Source organism: Thunnus maccoyii, chromosome 22 (assembly GCF_910596095.1).
Source record: "Thunnus maccoyii chromosome 22, fThuMac1.1, whole genome shotgun sequence".
NCBI classification, from domain to species: Eukaryota; Metazoa; Chordata; class Actinopteri; order Scombriformes; family Scombridae; genus Thunnus; species Thunnus maccoyii.
The window spans coordinates 25,057,791-25,079,198 of NC_056554.1; the positions used below are offsets into that span (position 1 = coordinate 25,057,791).

General features: G+C 40.0%; 1 protein-coding gene across 2 annotated transcripts; it reads right to left on the minus strand.

Annotated features, from left to right (window-relative positions):
- Nucleotides 1-2,245: 2,245 nt before the first annotated feature.
- Nucleotides 2,246-21,338, minus strand: LOC121889596 (F-box only protein 41-like). 2 transcript variants are annotated; one of them, XM_042401671.1, is made up of 17 exons: nt 21,100-21,338; nt 17,358-17,560; nt 15,304-15,840; nt 15,128-15,207; nt 13,647-13,719; nt 12,277-12,504; nt 12,047-12,111; nt 11,288-11,437; nt 10,080-10,252; nt 9,750-9,973; nt 8,036-8,151; nt 7,523-7,675; nt 5,641-5,736; nt 4,787-4,905; nt 4,483-4,641; nt 4,272-4,387; nt 2,246-3,377 (listed from the first exon to the last, which is right to left on the minus strand). In XM_042401671.1, the coding sequence occupies exons 2-17, from the start codon at nt 17,523-17,525 to the stop codon at nt 3,315-3,317; spliced, it is 2,520 nt and encodes an 839-aa protein (XP_042257605.1). In that variant the 5' UTR covers nt 17,526-17,560; nt 21,100-21,338; the 3' UTR covers nt 2,246-3,314. The 2 variants fall into 2 exon arrangements, with proteins under 2 accessions (XP_042257605.1, XP_042257604.1); XM_042401670.1 differs by having other exon boundaries at nt 11,288-11,440.
- Nucleotides 21,339-21,408: the final 70 nt, after the last annotated feature.

A 21,408-nucleotide genomic window follows, 5' to 3' on the forward strand; every position in this document is an offset into this window, starting at 1 on the left:
AACTTAAATTTAATGTAGTATATGTAATGTAGTGTTATATTCAGTGATGGAAGTACATTTACCCTAGTGCTTGTATTTCAATTTAGTATTTCTATTTTATACTATTTTATAATTGGACTCTAGCTATTAAAAATCTGGCTTTTACATCATAGAACTGTGGTTACATCTGTAACTTTCTGTTAAGTTTTTATAATCAGCATATGAACAGTAAATAAATGATTTTTAACAGTATAATGTAGTTATAAGCAGATATAAGGACATAGTTAAGTATTTATTAATGTACAGTATTTGTCAGATATTATAACTTCTCCTATGAAGACATATTTTATATTATTACAGCTGTGTTTTGCCCACTGGAGGAGTTCTTTTTCTTGTTTCATTGAGTTTGTTTTATTGTTGTTGTTGTCATGTGGACCCCAGGAAGACTAGCGACCACTTTGTGGAAGCTAATTGAGATCCAAATAAAGAATAAATTAGCATCTTAGCATTGTCACTAATGTTAGCATTTAGCTCAAAGCACTGCTGTATACAGACTTTTTTATTTGTTTGTTTACAGTTTGTCATGGTCAGGGTCAGATTACAAACCAAGCAACAAATTTACATAATGCATATTTGTGAATAAATGCGTGTTTAAACAAATTAACACAAACAAGGGGTCAATAGACCCTGTAGTGGATTAATCCAGCCATGGTCACAGCAACCATTAGACTACTACTATTATTATTACTATAATGTTTGTTACCATTTCTTACTCCCATTGTTGCCTGGAAAACATCGTATCATCTCCAATCTGCTTCCCTCAGAAAGCCACTACGGGGCCCATCATGTGAAAATTTCCCATCTGGCAGAATGACTATATACTTCATAACATAAACCCAGTTGGGTTGACATGAATGATTATTTTCATTATTGATTAATCTATTAGTTGTTTGGGCCATAAAATGGAGAAAAATGTCAATCACTCTTTTCCAAAGCCCAAGATGACGTCGTCAAATATCTGGTTTTGTCCACAACAAAGATATTCAGTTTACTGACATAGAGGACTAAAGAAACCAGAAAATATTCACATTTAAGCTGGAATCAGGGAGTTTGGAAATCTTTTTCTTACAAAATGACTCCAAACACTGAATCGATTATCAAAATAGTTGGCCATTAATTCAATAGCTGGCAACTAATCGATTAATCAACCAATCGTCGCAGCTCTAAAACTCAGATTAACTTCATGATAACAGGGCAAGAGGTGGAGCCAACATGGCCGACCAGTTTGGGAAAAAGGGAAGACTGGATCTGAGCTTCTGTTGTGTTCATGTCATATCTGAGTTACTGTTATAGAAAGGTTCCAACTTGTAAATATTGTTCACATCAACGTTCAAATGAAAGCTGCATTATATCAGATTTCATGCTTAACAAAGAGCCTGAAAACCAAACAAACATGGACGCCTCATGTCACAAAGTTTTTTGTTCAAGGTAATTCAACTTAAATTTAATGTAGTATATGTAATGTAGTGTTATATTCAGTGATGGAAGTACATTTACCCTAGTGCTTGTATTTCAATTTAGTATTTCTATTTTATACTATTTTATAATTGTACTTTAGCTATTAAAAATCTGGCTTTTACATCATAGAACTGTGGTTACATCTGTAACTTTCTGTTAAGTTTTTATAATCAGCATATGAACAGTAAATAAATGATTTATAACAGTATAATGTAGTTATAAGCAGATATAAGGACATAGTTAAGTATTTATTAATGTACAGTATTTGTCAGATATTATAACTTCTCCTATGAAGACATATTTTATATTATTACAGCTGTGTTTTGCCCACTGGAGGAGTTATAGTTGACAAATACATTAATAAACACTTTTATAAACGTGTAGCTGACCACAAGATTATATATATTATTTGTCAGAAACCATTTATTAACTGTTTATATACTGATTTATAATCATAAAATGGGGGATTTCAAAAGAGAATGTGTGACCAACAGTAGAAGACTGACTGAAGGATTATAACTTTAATACAATGATTAGCCAGACACAACATTTTATCTCCTCTAATTAACATTAACATTAACCAATATGATGGTTACATTATCCAGGAGAGTCCTGAGTCTATGTTCAGCAACATTGAGGAGATTGAAGCTCTGAAAACTTTATTTCTGGAAGAACGGCGCCCTCTGTCTGTTTTGTGCCGTAAAGCAATCGAGCAGATGGTTCATTAATGACACAGAAGTCTCCAAACTGATGAGAAAATGATTTATTGATGGTAAAATGACACATGTAGCACCTGTAGGTTCTATGAGGACATGAACTCCAACACATCTGCAACTCTGATTGATTGATTGATAGACTGATTGATGTCTTTGGTGTATGAGTCAGTGTGTCTGCTTGTGCAAATATGTGCATACGTGTGTGTGCGTTTGTGCTTATTTTAAAGGTAAAGCTAAAGAATTAAGGTTTTATTCAAATTTAAAGTAAGAACAAAGGGTTTCTACAACTCTTTCTACAAGAATTATTGTTTTTTAAAAAGGTAGAGTAAGGATTTACCCAAAACCCTTTTAGCTATAATTTTTGTTAATGTGTGAAGGGTCAATTAGTAAAAGTAAAGCTACGAGGAAGGTTTTGTTAAGGGAGAATTAAGGGTTATTTTAAGGTTTAGTAAAGCTGTGTTTAAGAGAATTTAATTCTGTTAAACAACAAATTGGTTTAAGGTTAAAATTGGATTTATTAGCAGAGATTAAGGGCTTATAAAGGTTCAGGTTTTGTCAAAAAATTGAGTAAAAACATGATAATAAAAGTGGAATAAAGGAATTGTATTAAACAATTCAGGCAAAGGGTGGTGTTAAGGAAGATCCTTTTGAACAGTGCAAGGGGCTTTGTGAAACATTTAAGTGTCATAAATTGATGAAGTGTTGGTTTGGTTCAGGGGTTCATACAGGTTACTATGTTCCTGGATGTCCAGCTCTCATAACTCAGACGTTTCTGACACAGAGCGACTAAGAAAGCTGCCGACCATCTGGTGACTTAATATTTTCTACACTTTTCCTGCAAAGAATTTTATAAACTGCTGAGTGACTGAAATGTCTGAGTTTTGGGGGTTGGTGGATCACGGCAGGTTATCATAAGCGGATAGTAAACATTTTATTCCCATCTTTATGAGGACCAATTTGAGTTTAGACCTTGGTAGGAGGGACATTTTGTCTGGTCCTCGCATCTTCAAAGAGCTGTTTAAGGGTTCACACTTGGCTTTAGCTTTAAAGTTAGACTTAGAATTCAATTTCAGTTTAGGGGTTAAAGGTTGTGTGTTGAGGTCAGCAGAATCCGTCAGCTTTAACCTGCAGGACATCACACAGTCCAGGACGCTTCTGGAGAACCTGAAGAACACACACATACACAACATAGAACACAGTGAGAAGTCTGTCTTTAATTTGTTCTCCATGTTTTGAAGTCACTACTAAAGTAATGTCAACGTGATTTGACATTTATTGTTAATATTGTTTTATTATTAAAATGGAAGTGATAACAGCTGGAGGGGCGTGTCGGTGTCTGTGTTTGATTGACAGCAGCTGGAGGGGTGTGTTGGTGTCTGTGTTTGATTGACAGAAGCTGGAGGGGTGTGTCTGTGTTTGATTGAAAGCAGCTGGAGGGGCATGCTGGTGTCTGTGTTTGATTGACAATGGTTGGAGGGGTGTGTTGGTGTCTGTGTTTGATTGACAGAAGCTGGAGGGGTGTGTTGGTGTCTGTGTTTGATTGACAACAGCTGGAGGGGTGTGTTGGTGTCTGTGTTTGATTGACAGCAGCTGGAGGGGCGTGCTGGTGTCTGTGTTTGATTGACAATGGTTGGAGGGGTGTGTTGGTGTCTGTGTTTGATTGACAGAAGCTGGAGGGGTGTGTTAGTGTCTGTGTTTGATTGACAGAAGCTGGAGAGGCAGTTGGTGTCTGTGTTCGACAGAAGCTGGAGGGGAGTGTTGGTGTCTGTGTTTGATTGACAACAGCTGGAGGGGTGTGTTGGTGTCTGTGTTTGATTGACAACAGCTGGAGGGGAGTGTTGGTGTCTGTATTTGATTGACAACAGCTGGAGGGGCGTGTCGGAGTCTGTGTTTGATTGACAGCAGCTGGAGGGGAGTGTTGGTGTCTGTGTTTGCAGACCTGAACTATAATTAAGGGGAAAACAGATGTGTGGCTCTAACAGGCACCTGCCAGCCAATCAGAAACCAGTAATTAACTCGTCTGTGATATAACGGTTTGATTAAATAACACAAACTCACCTTTAGTGTGCTGACAATTTCTCCAAACAGGTGTTGAGCTTCCTGAGTGTCGGGCTCCTCAAAGTAATCGGCCACTGAGACCTCGACCACTATGGACCTGATGTTATCACACACACCTGTAGAGATACAGACCAGACTTTGTTAGTAAATTACATGGATGATAACGGATGATAATCACTACCTGTGTGTTTCTAGCAGGTGTGTGTCTCACTGTGGAAGTGCAGGATAGCCTGTCCGCTGACAGGTGTGTGTGTCAGGATCAGTGTTTCCAGACTCTCTAATCCCACTTTACACAGCTCTGTCGCCGCCTGCAGGCCGAGGTCGGTAATACGCTCCAACTCCAACACCTGGAGGTGAGCACAGCTACGCACTGCACACACATACAGATAATATAATGTGTCCATTAATCCAGTAATCTGTATACAGAGAGTAAATGTGCCCTCAAACACTGTCAACACTTACAACAACAAAATGTCTACAAAGAGCAAATTTTTGTTTTTTCAGCTGTCACTCACCAACAGCAGCCAATCCCTGAGTTCCACAGCCGGCCCCGCCCACACTGAGCGAGCGGAGGTGTGGCCAGCATCGGCCAATCGTCTGCAGGCAACGGTTGCCAAAACGAGTTGGCTGTTGGCTAAAAAAAAAGGAAAGAGACATAAATGCTTAATACTTTTGTTCATTTTCATTCTGCACATGAAGGAACAAAAGAAACTTTCAGTCGTATCAACAACAAACTGCAACACTGAACACTCAGAATAAACATGTACAGCAGGACTGATGTCTCCGACTGTATTACTATTAAACATCTGATCAAATATCAACTATCAAAGATGAGTTTTATGAAATAACGTACAGCAGTCTCACAAACTGTTTCTGATTATTAGATCATTTCTCCTACAAAGCAGCAGGATCAGCTTCTCATATTACTGTTATTACAGTTATGTGACTGTTTTATTGTGTTTATAACAATAAGATATCAGAACAGAAGCTGTTCACACAATATTTCTTCATCCAAAACAGTTAGTTACACTATTACACTGCACAGTCCAGTTTCACATGATGTGGCCTTATATTATGTAACAAGATGATTATTCAACATTATATTATCAATAAAACATGTATATTATATGCTATATATTTGTATGAAAAGTTTTAATTCATGGTCGTGTCAGGTCACATGACCTCCTCATATATATGAGTGTGTTCCCAACAGGCTTTGTGAATCCATCAGGACAGAGACTTTTGACTTTAACTAAGATGCATGTTACAATAAATGGTTAAAATCTTGTCTGAACTACACTCAGTGACAGGAAGTTAAAAGACAAAACAGGAAATGGAACAAACACTATGTTCATGTATCTGCACTGACCAGGGGTGAGCTGGCGCCACATGCAGGCTGTTGATGCTCCTGCAGCCTGCACCCAGGGCCCAGAGAACCTCATGACCAAGAGGATCCGAAGAACTCCTACACACACACACACACGCACGCACGCACGCACGCACGCACGCACACACACACACACACACACACACACACACACACACAGAAATACATAGAGTTATAGATGCCCTCGTGACGTGAACAACAACATGTGATCAGCTGTTTTCCACTACAGGAAGGTAACAACCTCTATGGACAAATCACCTTTTTTCAAATATATCTTAACACCAGTGATGAAAAGTAACTAAGTACATTTACTCAAGTACTGTACTTTAGTACAGTTTTGAGGTATTTGTACTTTATTGTTATATTGTAATATTGTACTTTCTACTCCACTACATTTATTTGACAGCTTTAGTTACTTTTCAGATGAAGATTTGACACAATGGATAATATAACAAGCTTTTAAAATACAACACATTGTTAAAGATGAAACCAGTGGTTTCCAACCTTTTTGTCTTTTGACGTCTTACAAAAAGCAGTGTGTAGTCGGGGTCACATTTCACATGTCTATGAGTTGTTAACAGCTCCACCAAACAGTCAGACCGTAAACAGTCGGACAGTAAACAGTCAGACAGTAAACAGACAGTAAACAGTCAGACAGGTAACAGTCAGACAGGTAACAGTCAGACAGTAAACAGTCAGACAGTAAACAGTCGGACAGGTAAACAGTCAGACAGTAAACAGTCAGACAGTAAACAGACAGTAAACAGTCAGACAGTAAACAGTCAGACAGTAAACAGACAGTAAACAGTCAGACAGGTAACAGTCAGACAGGTAACAGTCAGACAGTAAACAGTCGGACAGTAAACAGTCAGACAGTAAACAGTCGGACAGTAAACAGTCAGACAGGTAACAGTCAGACAGTAAACAGTCAGACAGTAAACAGTCGGACAGGTAAACAGTCAGACAGTAAACAGTCAGACAGTAAACAGACAGTAAACAGTCAGACAGTAAACAGTCAGACAGTAAACAGACAGTAAACAGTCAGACAGGTAACAGTCAGACAGGTAACAGTCAGACAGTAAACAGTCGGACAGGTAAACAGTCAGACAGGTAACAGTCAGACAGTAAACAGTCAGACAGTAAACAGTCGGACAGGTAAACAGTCAGACAGTAAACAGTCAGACAGTAAACAGACAGTAAACAGTCAGACAGTAAACAGTCAGACAGTAAACAGACAGTAAACAGTCAGACAGGTAACAGTCAGACAGGTAACAGTCGGACAGTAAACAGTCAGACAGTAAACAGTCGGACAGTAAACAGTCAGACAGTAAACAGACAGTAAACAGTCGGACAGTAAACAGTCAGACAGTAAACAGACAGTAAACAGTCAGACAGTAAACAGTCAGACAGTAAACAGACAGTAAACAGTCAGACAGTAAACAGTCAGACAGTAAACAGACAGTAAACAGTCAGACAGGTAACAGTCAGACAGGTAACAGTCAGACAGTAAACAGTCGGACAGTAAACAGTCAGACAGTAAACAGTCAGACAGTAAACAGTCGGACAGTAAACAGTCAGACAGTAAACAGTCAGACAGTAAACAGTCGGACAGTAAACAGTCAGACAGTAAACAGTCAGACAGTAAACAGGCGGACAGGTAACAGTCAGACAGTAAACAGTCAGACAGTAAACAGTCAGACAGGTAAACAGTCAGACAGTAAACAGTCGGACAGTAAACAGTCAGACAGTAAACAGTCAGACAGGTAAACAGTCAGACAGTAAACAGTCAGACAGGTAAACAGTCAGACAGTAAACAGTCAGACAGTAAACAGTCAGACAGTAAACAGTCAGACAGGTAACTCACCTGTATGTGAGTGTGTTCAGGTTCCTGCAGTAGCAGCTGGCGAGCCACATGGTCCGGTCAGTGAGGATGTGAGGACACTGAGTGACGGACAGGTGGAGCAGACTCCCGCCTGCTGACCGCAGCAGCGCCTCCACCCCCGGCTCCACGCTGCCTCTGACAGACAGAAACACGCCGCCAGGTCAACTACAATACCCACAATGCAACCTGTTCCTCCTTCTCCTGTCACACCTCAGTAACATCTTCATTAATGCCTTCAGCTGTGTTTTCATGTTCTTCAGCTCTCCCGTTATCAGCTCCGCTCTGACCAATCGGATGACAGCTGCACTGAAATTAGATGCTGTTGCCACGGCAACATGCACATTTTTCATTTACATAAGATAAGAAAAGCTGTTAACTTTCCTCCTTCTGAGCGTTAATCCCTGAGAACCATGTGTAAGTGTGTGTGTGTGAGTGTGTGTGTGTGTGTATGTGTGTGAGTGTGAGTGTTTGTGTGTGAGTGTGTGTGTGTGTTACCGTGTGTTCCTGTGGTAATCCTCTCGCGTCTCGTCAGCTTGTCGGCTTCGAGGCTTCAGGTTGTCGAGAACCACCGACTGAGTTTGAGTACACCACTGAGACAGGGTGGTCAGGAACTACACACACACACACACACACACACACAAACAAACACACACACACACACACACAGCATTGAAACAAATGTAAGAATCTGTTAATTTTAAACTGATTTCCTGAAAATTTCCTGAGTAATTTGCAGATATTTAACAGTAAATTATTAGGTTGCTATAGAAACGGTGGTGCAGTTTGGTACAAATTATGAGACAAACTGGAAAAAGTGTGAAGTTGGTTTCATATGTAGTTATTTAATCACATTATTTTTTAATAAATCAGAATCTTAACAGTTCTTCAACTGACATAAACTTAGTTTTCAGTCTGTAAAACAATATATTGACATATTAGGTTGTTTCTTAAAAACTCGTTTCTCACATCTGTCAAATGACAAAACCCTTTCAAAGAATCAACAGTTACACAGCAGCTACTTTTAGATAAGTACTGAAAAGACCTGATATAGTAATAAAACTACACACTGAAAAGATTTCTTGTGAATTAACAACATATGAACTCAGATATAACGAGTGGTTACTTATTATAGTTTCTTCTGTTTTTTTCTTATAATTTGTACCAAATTCCACCTGCGTCTGTAAAATGTCCTAAAAAATTATCATTAAATACCTGAAAATTACTATAAAATTAAGTGACCTGTAAAATAAAACATTAAATTTTTCAATGTTTAATAAACATTTTTCAGTGAACTGATCTACTGACTGAGTATTGTGATACATCTTATTCCTCCATGTTGTCAGTGAGCCACACGGCAGAAACTGATGATTATTTTCATTATCCATTTATTTTTTATGATGTATTAAAGTGTCACAAAATACTAAAAAACCCAAAAACATCCGTTACTATTTCCTAAAGCCCAAGTTTGTGTTTTTTAAGTCCATAACCTTAAAACGATCAATTAACTATTTACATAAAATAAAGAACGACAGCAAATCATCACAACTGAGAAACTGAAACTGGTGAATTTTTGGTATTTTGACTTAAAAAAAATCTCCTGTTTAATCTGATTTATTCTATTTTATATCATTTTATTTGAATCTTTAAATCATGTAAATATCTTCTGACGTTGTCTTGTGTGTCTCTTCGATCTTTTCCTTTTTGTTTGAATTGATGAAAGGTTTATTATCGATTGATTAATCGACTAAAGGTTTCAGCTCTAGTTCCTTCATCACTATGAACACACACTGTAGTTTATTCAGACTGCGTCCTTCACACACTGCTGCCAGAAACACTCACTAGAGAAACCAAATGTGATTCATCCGCCACTGAAAATAGTCCCCAACAAAAGCTCTATTTCCTCCTGTTCAAACTACAGCGAACAGCTGTTTGAGGAAGTTACTGAACCTTTTTTAAACATGAAATTATATGTTTGTGAGCTGCTTTTAAAGATTTTGTCAAAATGTTTTGAAAGACATTTTTGTTGACAGAAAAATATAGAATAAAACAACCTCATCTTATGAAGAAGATGTGATGAAGATGATGACATCAGTGATATTTTTGTCACTAAACGTGATGATTTTAACAAAAGCAGCAGCTTAATTTACATTAAACTCTAAAAAAATAGATAGTGACAGTTTGATGATGATGGTGATGAAGGCTCCTCTACCTCCGATGACACTCTGGCGTTCTCCAGCCGCAGGCGCGTCCAAACCGCCGGGTGACGGGCAACAAACCGCCAATCAGAGCACACCTCGGCCGCACGCAGCAACGAGCGCACGTCCAAATATGGGAAGACGCAGAAAAGCCCCGCCCTCAGCCTCAAGGTGTCCGCCCCCAGCTGTCGGTCGCCGTGACGACGGGAGGGGGTGGAGTTGAGGGAGGAGAGGATGTCTGCAGGGGAGGAGGAGGAGGAGGAGGGAGGAAGAAGGCGACGTAATCAACAAGAAACCAGGAAGTGTTTCATAACATAAAGACGAGACACAGAGAAACAGTTTACCTGATCCAGGTGTGTGCGTCCTGGCGAAGACGAGCCTCCCCATCTCAGTGCTGCTCCATAAACCCTCCTCTTCCTCCTCTTCGTCTTCCTCCTCCTCCTCTTCCTCTTCCTCGGTGCTGTAGTGACGTCGGCCTCTTTTGCTCCACGTTCTCCCCCATCCTCCCTCCCTGGCCCTGAAGAAGAAGAAGAAGAAGAAGAACAAGAAGAAGAAGAAGAAGAAGAAGAAGAAGAACAAGAACAAGAAGAAGAACAAGAAGAAGAAGAAGAAGAACAAGAAGAACAAGAAGAAGAAGAAGAACAAGAAGAAGAACAAGAAGAAGAGGAAGAAGAAGAACAAGAAGAAGAACAAGAAGAAGAAGAAGAACAAGAAGAAGAACAAGAACAAGAAGAAGAACAAGAAGAAGAACAAGAAGAAGAAGAAGAAGAAGAAGAACAAGAAGAAGAACAAGAACAAGAAGAAGAACAAGAACAAGAAGAAGAAGAAGAAGAAGAACAAGAAGAAGAAGAAGAAGAAGAAGAAGAACAAGAAGAAGGATGTAAAAGTTAACAAGAAGACAATAAAACAGTAGAAGAAGACAAACAGTAGAATAAAGGTTAATGAAGCATTAATATTTTTATTTTCTCATCCTTCCATTTAATTTGTTGAACTCAATACTCATGAAAATAATAGACTTACTAATTTTTATTAGAAATAATTGTGTGTTCATTCATTTCCATGATTGTTGGTAACCATCTGATGACGTGAGGCTACAGTCACGGTGGTGTTACACTGAAACGTGTTCCTCTCATACATGTTAATGGGGTGGACAAAATATTAGGAACACTTTTGTTGTCAACAAAAACTGTAGAAGCTTCGTAAAAGTAGAATTCATGTCAGAGCTGTTATACTGGATTGTGCTCAGTGAGTGTGTTTCACCAGGAAGTGACTCTACAGTACAAACTGTGAGGTTTCACCTCAACACGTGACGACCTGCTGGGAGGTTAATGGTGAAAATATTTATAACTATTTAGTATTTCACTCCTGTAACATCGTCAGACTCACAACAGACAGTTTAAAGAGAAAAAAGGATGAAATCGATGCAGCAGAACCGGAGACATCATCTTTATTATTCCACACATCCTTCTTCGCCTACATTACCCACAATGCACCTCGACCACCAACAAACCAGGTGGAGATTGGGGAGCGTATTATTTCATCTCTTACGTACCACAGCCTCTCTCTCCTCCCGTCTCCTCCTCCTCCTCTCTCTCGCCGACACCATGGCGAAGCGGAGTGATGGGGGTGGAGCTGGACCAACCCCCCCTCACCGTCCCACCCCCCCGAACCCAGAGACAAGGTCCTCATCCGACCTGTCAGGCTGCTGGGAGACACAGAGATATGTTAAGAAGATATACACAACCAACCACCAGTACATCTGTCGGAGTTTGTTGCTTTAAATGGTTTTTAATGGTTTTAATGGTTAAAATTGATAACAAATATTTCCTCTTTTGAATCTCTAATAATAATCTAATAATTACTGAGGGACGTTTTAAGAAGTTTGGTCTGTTTTTCTGATGTATATAAAGGAAGAAACCTAACAGGAAGTAAATATTCCTATAATTTGTTTTTTTAAGGAACATATGTTGCCCCATTTATTGATACATAGCACATTATTTTTGATTTTATTTTTCATTTGTCTCCACGGTTTACTGTTACTTATTGTACTTGTAGCTAATTCTGTAGCTAAAGATTTACTTTATTTTGTTTTCTTCTGTTTGTTCTGTTACTTATTTTTGATTGATTTACTGTAACATGTGGTCTTCTGTTTCAACATGTTTGGTATATATTGAAAAAGTTAATAAAAACACTAGAAAGAAATCATTTTAATGATGTAAAAGTTTATGTATTGGACATTTTAAACATGTAGCATAAAACGTTGCTGTCTGTTCATGGTAGACCTGAAGGTTTATGGGATATGTTCATGTACCTGTAGTTATGGTGACTGTACAGCTGCTCTCCCAGTCTGTAGGAGCCTGAAACACTGTAACTCCTCTGGAGGAAGAGGAGGAGGAGGAGTTAGAGATAAGTCTGGTAAACCATCAGTGACAATTTAAAAAGGACCATTTTGTATGTTTCAACTACAAGTCTGATATATTTCACATCACTGACGACCGTTTTCCAAATCATATCATCACTTTTAAGACTTTTTCTTCTGACCCGGTTGCTGAACGTTCCCTGCATCTTGTTTGTGATGATGTCATCAGTGCTGCCGTCCAGACTGCGTCCTCCTCTGCCGGGTACGGGTGCGTACGGGTCAGCGTATACGTCTGGGTGTGTGTGTTTGTCGTGTTGGTGTGTGTAGTGGTTGTGATGCGTGTGAGAGCTGAGCAGCAGTAAATGTCTCTCTGCACGGTCGGCGCGGTCCAACAACGTCTCGATGAACACCTGAAAGCAAAACAAGCATTCGTGTTTTTATTGCAAAAATATACTGAAGAAGTATAAATAGTGTAAATAAATATATGCCGGCTCCAGAGACAGAAACAAAAAGTAGTGTTGTCATGGAAACGATGTGGAGGTTGAACAGCATTTACATAAGTTTACCTTCAACAAACCAGGTTAAATTCATGACTGCAGATTCTCTACTGGAAGGACATGAATCAATCTGTTTGTGCTGTTAAACTGAAAGGTCACCAAACCAAACAGTTAGCAAACCTGAAAACACTGCTCAAGCAACCTCAAACCAAATGGTTTTAACTACTAAATGGTACGATTAGCTATCCCCTAACCTGTCTGTCCCACTAAATTAAACTGTTAGCTAACATGAACCATTTATTGTTGCTACTAAACCTGAAACTGTTAAAGCTGCTAAACTGTACATTTAGCTAACCTGAACCAACCTGTTTTTGCTGTTAAGCTGAACGGTTAGCTATAACATGTTTGTTACCATCTATCATCTAAGCTAACCTGAACCAGTCTCACTCGCTACATTAAATTAAATGACTCAATTAAATGAAATATTACTACTATTAATACTAATACTGCAAACCTGAACTAATATGTTGTTGCTACTAAACTGTACATTTAGCTAACCTGAACCAAACTGTATCTGCTGTTAAACTGAACTGTTAGCTAACGTGAATCAATCTGTTTTAGCCACCACACCAAACAGTTAGCAAACCTGAAAACACTACTCAAGCAACCTTATAGTTTTAGATGCTAAACCGTACAATTAGCTAACAAACCAAACAGTTTTACCTGCTAAACTGTACTTTAGCATATCTAACATATGAAATCTTGTAAGCAAGATTTGGAGGTTTGATATATAATTTCTTTGTAAATAATTAAATTAGTGATATATAGTTAGATAAGCCATGTATCTCTGGAGAAGTATAAAAGCTGTACTAAGCTGCTGCCAGTTGACCCCACAGAGCTAAATTAGGCTAATCTCATTTGCCAACATTTAAACACAATGCAAACACATAAAAAGCACCCACGAGTTTGTCTCACTCTCAGTAATAATGACAAAAAAACTCCCCAGCAACCATTTTGTCCTTTCAATAGAGACAACAGAAGATCTGCAGCATCACCTGCAGTCTGGATTTGGCTGCCGCCTCTTTCTCTGCCGTCTCCCTCAGAAAACGCTCGATGTCCACCATCTCCCTGTAAAACACACACATTACCCACCGAAATCACTAATAAATTAATACGATGGGGGGGGGACAAAATAATAGGAACACCTGACTATGTGTATTGATGAAACACAGCCTGAAAATGTGTACATCGTATTTTAAACCAGTTTAAAACTGGGTTTATCTGAAGGCTGTTTAATGATTATATGACTTACGTTACATCATCAGGCGTTCACGTTATTTTTATGTAGATAATTATGTGGCGTAAAAACACACGGATACAAAACAGCATGAAATGTCAACAACATTTAGATATGCAGATACATGAAGCCGACTGACCTCACAACCACACACACACACACACACACACACACACACACACACACACACACACACTCCCCCAAGGGCTGCTGTGACTCACTGTCATCTTATATTTATCATCACAGCAAACCACAGCTGAGTGTGTGTGTGTGTGTGTGTGTGTGTGTGTGTGTGTGTGTGTGTGTGTGTGTGTGTGTGTGTGTGTGTGCGTCCAGTGAGGCAGACTAAACATGACGTGTCCTCTGTTTGTGCATCATGTTGTGTTTTCTGTTCAGTTCATTACGAGCTGCAGTTCAGACAGCAGATCACTGAATATTGATGCTGCATAGTATGTTCTAGATATTATACTGTTAGTAGGCTGATTACTGTAATTATATTAACAAAAAAAATTAACTAAAGATACTGCAGAACAGTGGTGGAAAGTAGTAGTTTGAAGCGAGAGAGGAAGAAAACATTTAAACCAGCCGGTTTACTGAATGCTAGTGTTAGCATGCTAGGCTAGTAGCAGCTAGTAAAGCCAGCAGTGTGATGTCGTTCTGTCTTTACTGATGTGTGTTTCTGCCACATCGAGAAGAGACAAAAGTTAAAAAACCCTGAATTTAAAAGTTGGAAAAACTAAACTGAGATCTTAAATCTGGAGAATTAACTTAAATTCCAGAAGAGAAAGCTGAGCTCTGGTTAGCTGGTTGTTAGCTTGTTTTGCTGCATCAGCGACCGAGAGAACTACAAAACACCAAAACTGAAACATGAACGGTGATGGAAACTTGAGTATTTCCATGTGATGCTACTTTCTACATTTCAGAGGGAAATATTGTACTTTCTACTCCACTACATTTATTTGACAGCTTTAGTAACTTTTCAGATGAAGATTTGACACAATGGATAATATAACAAGCTTTTAAAATACAACACATTGTTAAAGATGAAACCAGTGGTTTCCAACCTTTTTGGCTTTTGACGTCTTATAAAAAGCAGTGTGTAGTCGGGATTTTACTTGTATTGGAGTATTTTTACATTACTGTATTGGTATTTTTACTGCAGTAAAGTATCTGAATACTTCTTCCACCTCTGCTGCAGGATTAAGATTCAGTGGTGCAGAAACCGTCTGAGATACTGACTGTTGTCTTTCAATCAGCTTCTTCTCTTTTCCCTCCAGATCTGTCTTCAACCGCTCCATCATCTCCATGGCAGCAGAGACCTAATGGAACAAAATCAGACGCTTGTAAAACGCTTTAATTCACAGTGTTTTTAAAATGTTATCCGTCCTAAAACATGTCTTTATATTATCTGTCACCTGTCTGAACAGGAACGTCGCCCTCTCCTCCACTTCATGTTTCTCTCTCCTCAGTCGCTCCCCGTCCCGCCTCTCCCGCTCTAGCTCCGCCTCCCTCCTCTGTAGCTCCACCCTCAGTCGGCCCATGCGGCGGTTCACCCTCTCCTCCACCTCCGCGAAGGTCCGGGCGATTTTACGATCCAGCCCCAGCCCCAGCCTCTCCTCCAGCCCGATCCCCACCGACAGCCCGAACTCCAGGCCCAACTGGACCCCCAACTCGCCCAGTTTCTTCCCGGGAAAAGGCTCCAAAGAGCCGGGGAGGGCCAGAGCGGTGGAAGGGTCCTCTTGATGTCCTGCGGAGGCAAGAAGAGTGCGATCCGAAGGGCCGAACATTTCCCTGAGCAGTTGGACTGAGGCGGACGATGAGGCGAGATCCAGGCAGGCCAGCGGCAGGGGGAGGCTGTGAGGTTCCATGTCCAGGGAAGAGCTCTGTTTTTGGGATACAGCTGGACCGGGGAGGGGGAGGAGGGATCCAGGTCTGGAGCTTCTAACCCGAGCCTGAAATGTGAAATAAAGTTAAAGCTGGCGGGTCTGTCTGTGGTCAGATTAAGGTCCAGTCACACCAGCATGTAAAATGTTGAAACCAGTTCATTTCAATGGAATCGCCACAGTCAGTGAACTCACTCACGGGCGCCAATAAGCTCATTGACTGTGTGTCACCATCCACCTTTATAGTGTATAAAATGTTCCACAACAGAGACATTGTTTACACACGGTTACGAGACAGTCTATGCAACAAATACATAAGAGATATAAGACACAGAATCTTTTTATTGTCATTGTAGGTGCTTCTGTTAACACATCCTATAACCAGAACTACAGCTTCTGTGTCGACTGAAATTTACATATTTGGGCTGCAACTGTCACCATCTATTAATCTGCAGGTTATTTTCTAATCATTTTGTTTAGAAAAAATGTCAGAAAACAGCAAAAAATACCCGTTGTAATCTTCTTTGAATGTCTTGTTTTGTCTGATCGACAGTCCAAAATCCAAAAGATATCCAGTTTATACTCACGTACGACACATAAAAGTTTCAAACCCTCACATTTAAACGCACAATATGTAATTTCAGCCGCTAGGCGTCTCAATCAAAACAATAACAAAAGATGGAGTGTGATGACGGTGTGAAGTAGCAAGGGATCATGGGAGTTGTTGTCTTCACTGTTAAATAACCAGCTTCACCGGGATAGGATTACTCCAGTGTTCATCATTCAGGATGTTTTTACCGGGAGCCGAATTATCCGCAGAGGTACAAACAAACGTACACACACATTAAAATCGTTAAAATACTAATTAAAGCTGTTTCACCTAAAAAAAAAATCAATATTTCTCCGACGATGTTTGGTGACCACCGGACTTCCTGGAGGGGCTGTTAGCCAAGCTGCTGCTAACGTTTGTCCAGTTTATTTCTCTGATAACTGAAGATCCAGACGTCCAATGACTAAAATCCTTCTTCTGGCTAAAAGATATAGTTAAAAACCACCTAAATTTATCATGAAAATGTGGCTTAAAACTGAATAAAAGTCCATTTATAACAGTTTGTGTGGAGCAACCACAACGCCGATGTATTATCTTGTATGTGCCTAAGTTACTCTTTGGTAGACGCCATTGTAGCGGACAAACACAGCGCCGCCGTATGCATCTGGTGCGTGTTTACTCTTTGGTATAGGAGGTATGACGCCATCGACAGGCGACCAAATGAAACGGTCCGTTACTTTGATTAAATTACAGATTTCTCTGGGTTTGAACATTGTTGGAAACATTTGGGATAATGTAAGTACACAACTCAACAACATTCAATTATCATAACAGTTGCCAAGTGAAGTGTTGCTTTCAGTCTGATTATACAAAAGATTTGGCGTTCTTATTTATTTTCATCAAAGATACGTTAAGTTTATGAAAACTACTACTTGCTTGAGCACATATGACCCACATTTTAATCAATAAACACCTTTTAACACCTAATTTTATTATTATTATCAATATGAACCAGCTGTAAGGGGGTCAGGCTCACCTGCGACAGCACCAGCAGGGTCTCGTAGGTGTGTCGGCTGACCAGGTGAGCGCGGAGCTCAGGTACGGACGAGAAGCGAGACTCGTCACCGCAGCGAGGACAAAAGTAGGGCAGCTCTGAGGAGGAGGAGGAAGAGGAAGAAGAGGAGGAGGAGGAGGAGGAAGACATGATTCACCAGGGAGCAGCAGCAGCAGCAGAAAGACCTGAAAGATTAAAAAAAAAAAAAAACAGGAACACGTCAGAAAACAACGGAAAGACCGACTGCAGCGGTGGTTCCAAAGGAAACTGTGTTTCTCTCTGCAGACGTTCAGGAAGTAAGGAGTAAACCTGAGTAAAAACTGGGTCAGTGTGTGTGTGTGTGTGTGTGTGTGTGTGTGTGTGTGTGCTACATAATTGATTTCATGGGAATAAAGATTTAATGAGACTGAAATCTTTAGCAAAGCTTCATTCTATGGTTAAGTGTTGACATTTTTGAATATGATGCACACACACACACACGTCCTACTAATGTCAGATCCAACAGGCGAGGTTCCCCTCGCCTGTTGGATCTGACATTAGTAGGACGTGTGTGTGTGTGTGTGTGTGTGTCTCTGTGAAGCTAATCGCTAACTGAAGCATGCATCTTCCACCCCAATGACTGGCTGACACAGGATATAAATATAAAAAAACACACTTGCTGATGATGCACGGGGTGTGTGTCCTCTGGTCAACTCCCCCCACCCCCCTACCCTACCCTACCCTACCCCCCCCCCCCCATGCGGAGGAATTTAAAGTATGGATGGATGAGCAGGAAGAAAGAAATGTCTGGGGTGTGGACTCTCTCTCTCTATCCACATTATTACCTCAACAACATCTCTCTTTCTACGTTTTTTTTTAAACTACTCAAATTACTACATGGTTAAAGAAATGTTATTTAATGTTAATTTACAGATTTTTAACAGTTCATGTTTATATTGGCGCAAATTTGGTACAAATTATAAGAAAAAACTAGGAAAAGTGTTAAATTGGTTTAGTTGGTAAGTGCCAATGCGGAAGTTTCTTAAACCTGCATTCTCTCTAATGACCAGCAGGGGGCGACTCCACAAACTCCAGAAAGAAGTCTGATTGTATCTCTTGATTTATTTACTCAGTAAACACTTTCCCAATGAGTTTATGGTCTCAATCGCTAGTTTCAAGTCTTCTTCAGTATAGCGTGATGTTCATTTTGTAAATTATGGCCCGCTTTAGAGTAAAATAGACGATACAGCAGCGTATGGCTACCTTCTGATTGACAAGTTGCTACCATGGTGATAATGTTGGTTAGGTAACGTAACCACGGTGTAACCAAGCGGGAACCTCCGGGGCTGTAAAATGAGACCAACGAGGAAGTGCCAAAAGCTGCAGTTCCTTGAACGACCACTTGAGGCTCCAAAAGCGAGTCAATCCCCATAGACCCCCATGTTAAAATGTCCAACTTTACAGCAGAAATAAACATGTTTACAGCCTGGTACAAACAACGGTTTTGGTCTCTGTAGCTAATTTCCTCTTTCATGACAACTGTACGGGGGGTGAATCTTTTTATAACTCACCCGTTAAAGTTTTATTAAGCCGTAAAGTTATGCATAATGAAGGACATGGCTGCTTTGAGTGACAGGTCCGCCAGCCGCTAGGTGGCTTGTTTCAGCCATTCGGCCCGCCTCTTTGCCCATTTCTGATTGGCTGGGAGTTAGGCAGCGTCACGCACTGCCAAAATGGCGACGGCCGGAGCGGCTCGCTTTGAGCTTCAAAACCGCTCTTCAGAAACCAACAGGTGACGTCACGGTAACTACGTCCATGTTTTTATACAGTCTATGGGCGTAACCCCAGATTGTAGCTGTGAAACCATGAAAGTTAATTGTAACATTTTGGTGGCCTAAAAGAGTCTTGTTCAGTGTTTGGTTGAACTAAAAGACCCTCTAAGGAGTCAGATGTTCAGTTTTTCTGGTAAGTACATTTGGTTTTAACGGTTTTGAGCCTGTTTTTCGCTAGCGAAAATTAGCATTAGCGTTAGCATTACCACAATTAACCATAGACTGTAAATGTACCATGCTAACCAAGCTAACAGCTAGTGTTAGCGCCACCCTCTTGTCCAAATACGGTCACTTCTGGCTCCAAAAATCCAAGATGGCAACGGTCAGAATGCAATTACAGTCTCTGGTAAGTACCCACTGTTTTTATTTGGGTTCATATGCAGTTGTTAATTTGCAAAAATTCTTAATAAATAAATAAGATAATTAATAATTCTTTAACTGACAGTAATACGTATTTTACAGTGTGTAGTTTTGTGTGTCACACTACTAGTATATTAGGTTGTTTCTTAAAAACTCTACAATGAGTGCATTTCCTGTACACACACAATTTACTATTTAAGTCGTAAATATATGTGATATATGTGAAAAAATCATCATCAATTAGAGCTGTAACAATTATTCAGTTAATCGATTAGTTGATTGACAGACAATTTTGATAATCAAATGGTTAAAAATGTCAATCAGTGTTTCCCGAAGCCCAATATGTCGTCCTCAAATGTCTTGTTTTGTCCACAATCCAAAGATATTCAGTTTACTGTCATAAAGACTAAAGAAACCAGGAAATATTCACATTGAAGAAGCTGGAATCAGAGAATTTTTGCATTTTTTCTTAAAAAACGGCTCAAAATAATTAATCGGTCAATCAAAACACCTGGCGATTAACTTTCTGACAACCGCCCACTTGACTATTAATCGCCTAATCAGCAGCTCTGGAATAAAAGTCACATTTTAATCAAGAATGCCCAAAAAAACTTGCTAGTTTCAGTTTCTCAAATGTGACGATTGAATGCTTCTTTGTCATGAATATAGTTATAAATATCAAAGAAATCCAGTATAAAGTCCAGAGGTTGATGATCCGCAGCACAACAAGCTAGTGAAGCTGTAAACAGAACAGCGTTCCTGCACATGCTCAGTAGCGTCTGCCTTACACAGAACTACTCTCTGGAGGCTGAAAACATGATGCTGTTATTAGTGTTTGGAGCCGTTTCTAAACAAGCTAACGTGACCAAACGTGTCACCCAGTGCAGAAGTGTGGCTCACTGACCTGTTTTTAATAAGATATATCAGGCTTTGATACACACACAACACTGGTTAGTAGATCATTGTTGGTGTGTTCCTTTAATGGGCTGTTTTGTTTTCTTGTTATTTTTTTCTTGTTTGTTTTGTAGAAGCGATTTTGGACTAGAAATCATCACTTTTACAGCGTCTCTGCTGTTTAGCATCTGGCTGAAAATTATTTTTTTGCAGTTTTTAATCAGCTGCCTTTAACAAAAAAAACCTTTTCCCACAAGCCCACAGACAGCCGCAGGTCAAAGGTCAGCAGCTCTACAGACTGAGGTCAGTCAAGACCACGAGCTATTAAGATTTTAGTCAAAACGGTTTAAACTGGTTTAAAAACTCACAACTTTAATCCAAATTTACTGAGAAAAATCAAACCAAAAATATGTTTTAATTCAGTTTAAACTAGTGAATTAAAACAGGAACATCAGTGTCTGACAGCACGTGACAGATGGTCCAGTATTATGAGCATTTATGAGCTCAAACTGCACATATTAAGAAGTAATTTATATATGTGTGAGTCAAATGTAACACACTGAAACATGCTGGATACTGACTGATCCGCTGTTAGATAACGTGACTACTCTTCCGGTCGGTCTACCGGCTAAAATACCGGTAAACAACTCAACTCTTACCTGTACAAAACGGTAACATGTCGGTGCGTCACACTGTCAGCAACAACCTAAAATCCGTTGCCATGGTTTCACGGCTCCCAGCTCACGGAATTAATTCTGCTCTCGTGCGGCGTTGGATCGATCCGGTACTGTAACGGTCTCGTGCAGCAGCAGCAGCAGCAGCGGCGGCGGCGGCGTCGGTAACGTCGCTTTCTGTGTGTGTGTGTGTGTGTGTGTGTTTGTGTGTGTGTGTGTTTCAGCTGCCTCCCCGCCTGCCCCCTCCCCAGCCTCCGCGTGCTGCTGCTGACGTAAGAGCCGCGTGACGTGTCG

Bases quoted from the DNA above. Each gene is read 5' to 3' on its own strand.
- LOC121889596 (XM_042401670.1), bottom strand. From the start codon at position 17,525: ATGTCTTCCTCCTCCTCCTCCTCCTCTTCTTCCTCTTCCTCCTCCTCC. The intron at 5,737-7,522 runs GTGAGTTACCTG...GTGTGTGTGTAG, and splicing joins CTGAACACACTCACATACAG to GAGTTCTTCGGATCCTCTTG. The intron at 3,378-4,271 runs GTGAGTTTGTGT...TGTGTTCTTCAG, and splicing joins AAATTGTCAGCACACTAAAG to GTTCTCCAGAAGCGTCCTGG.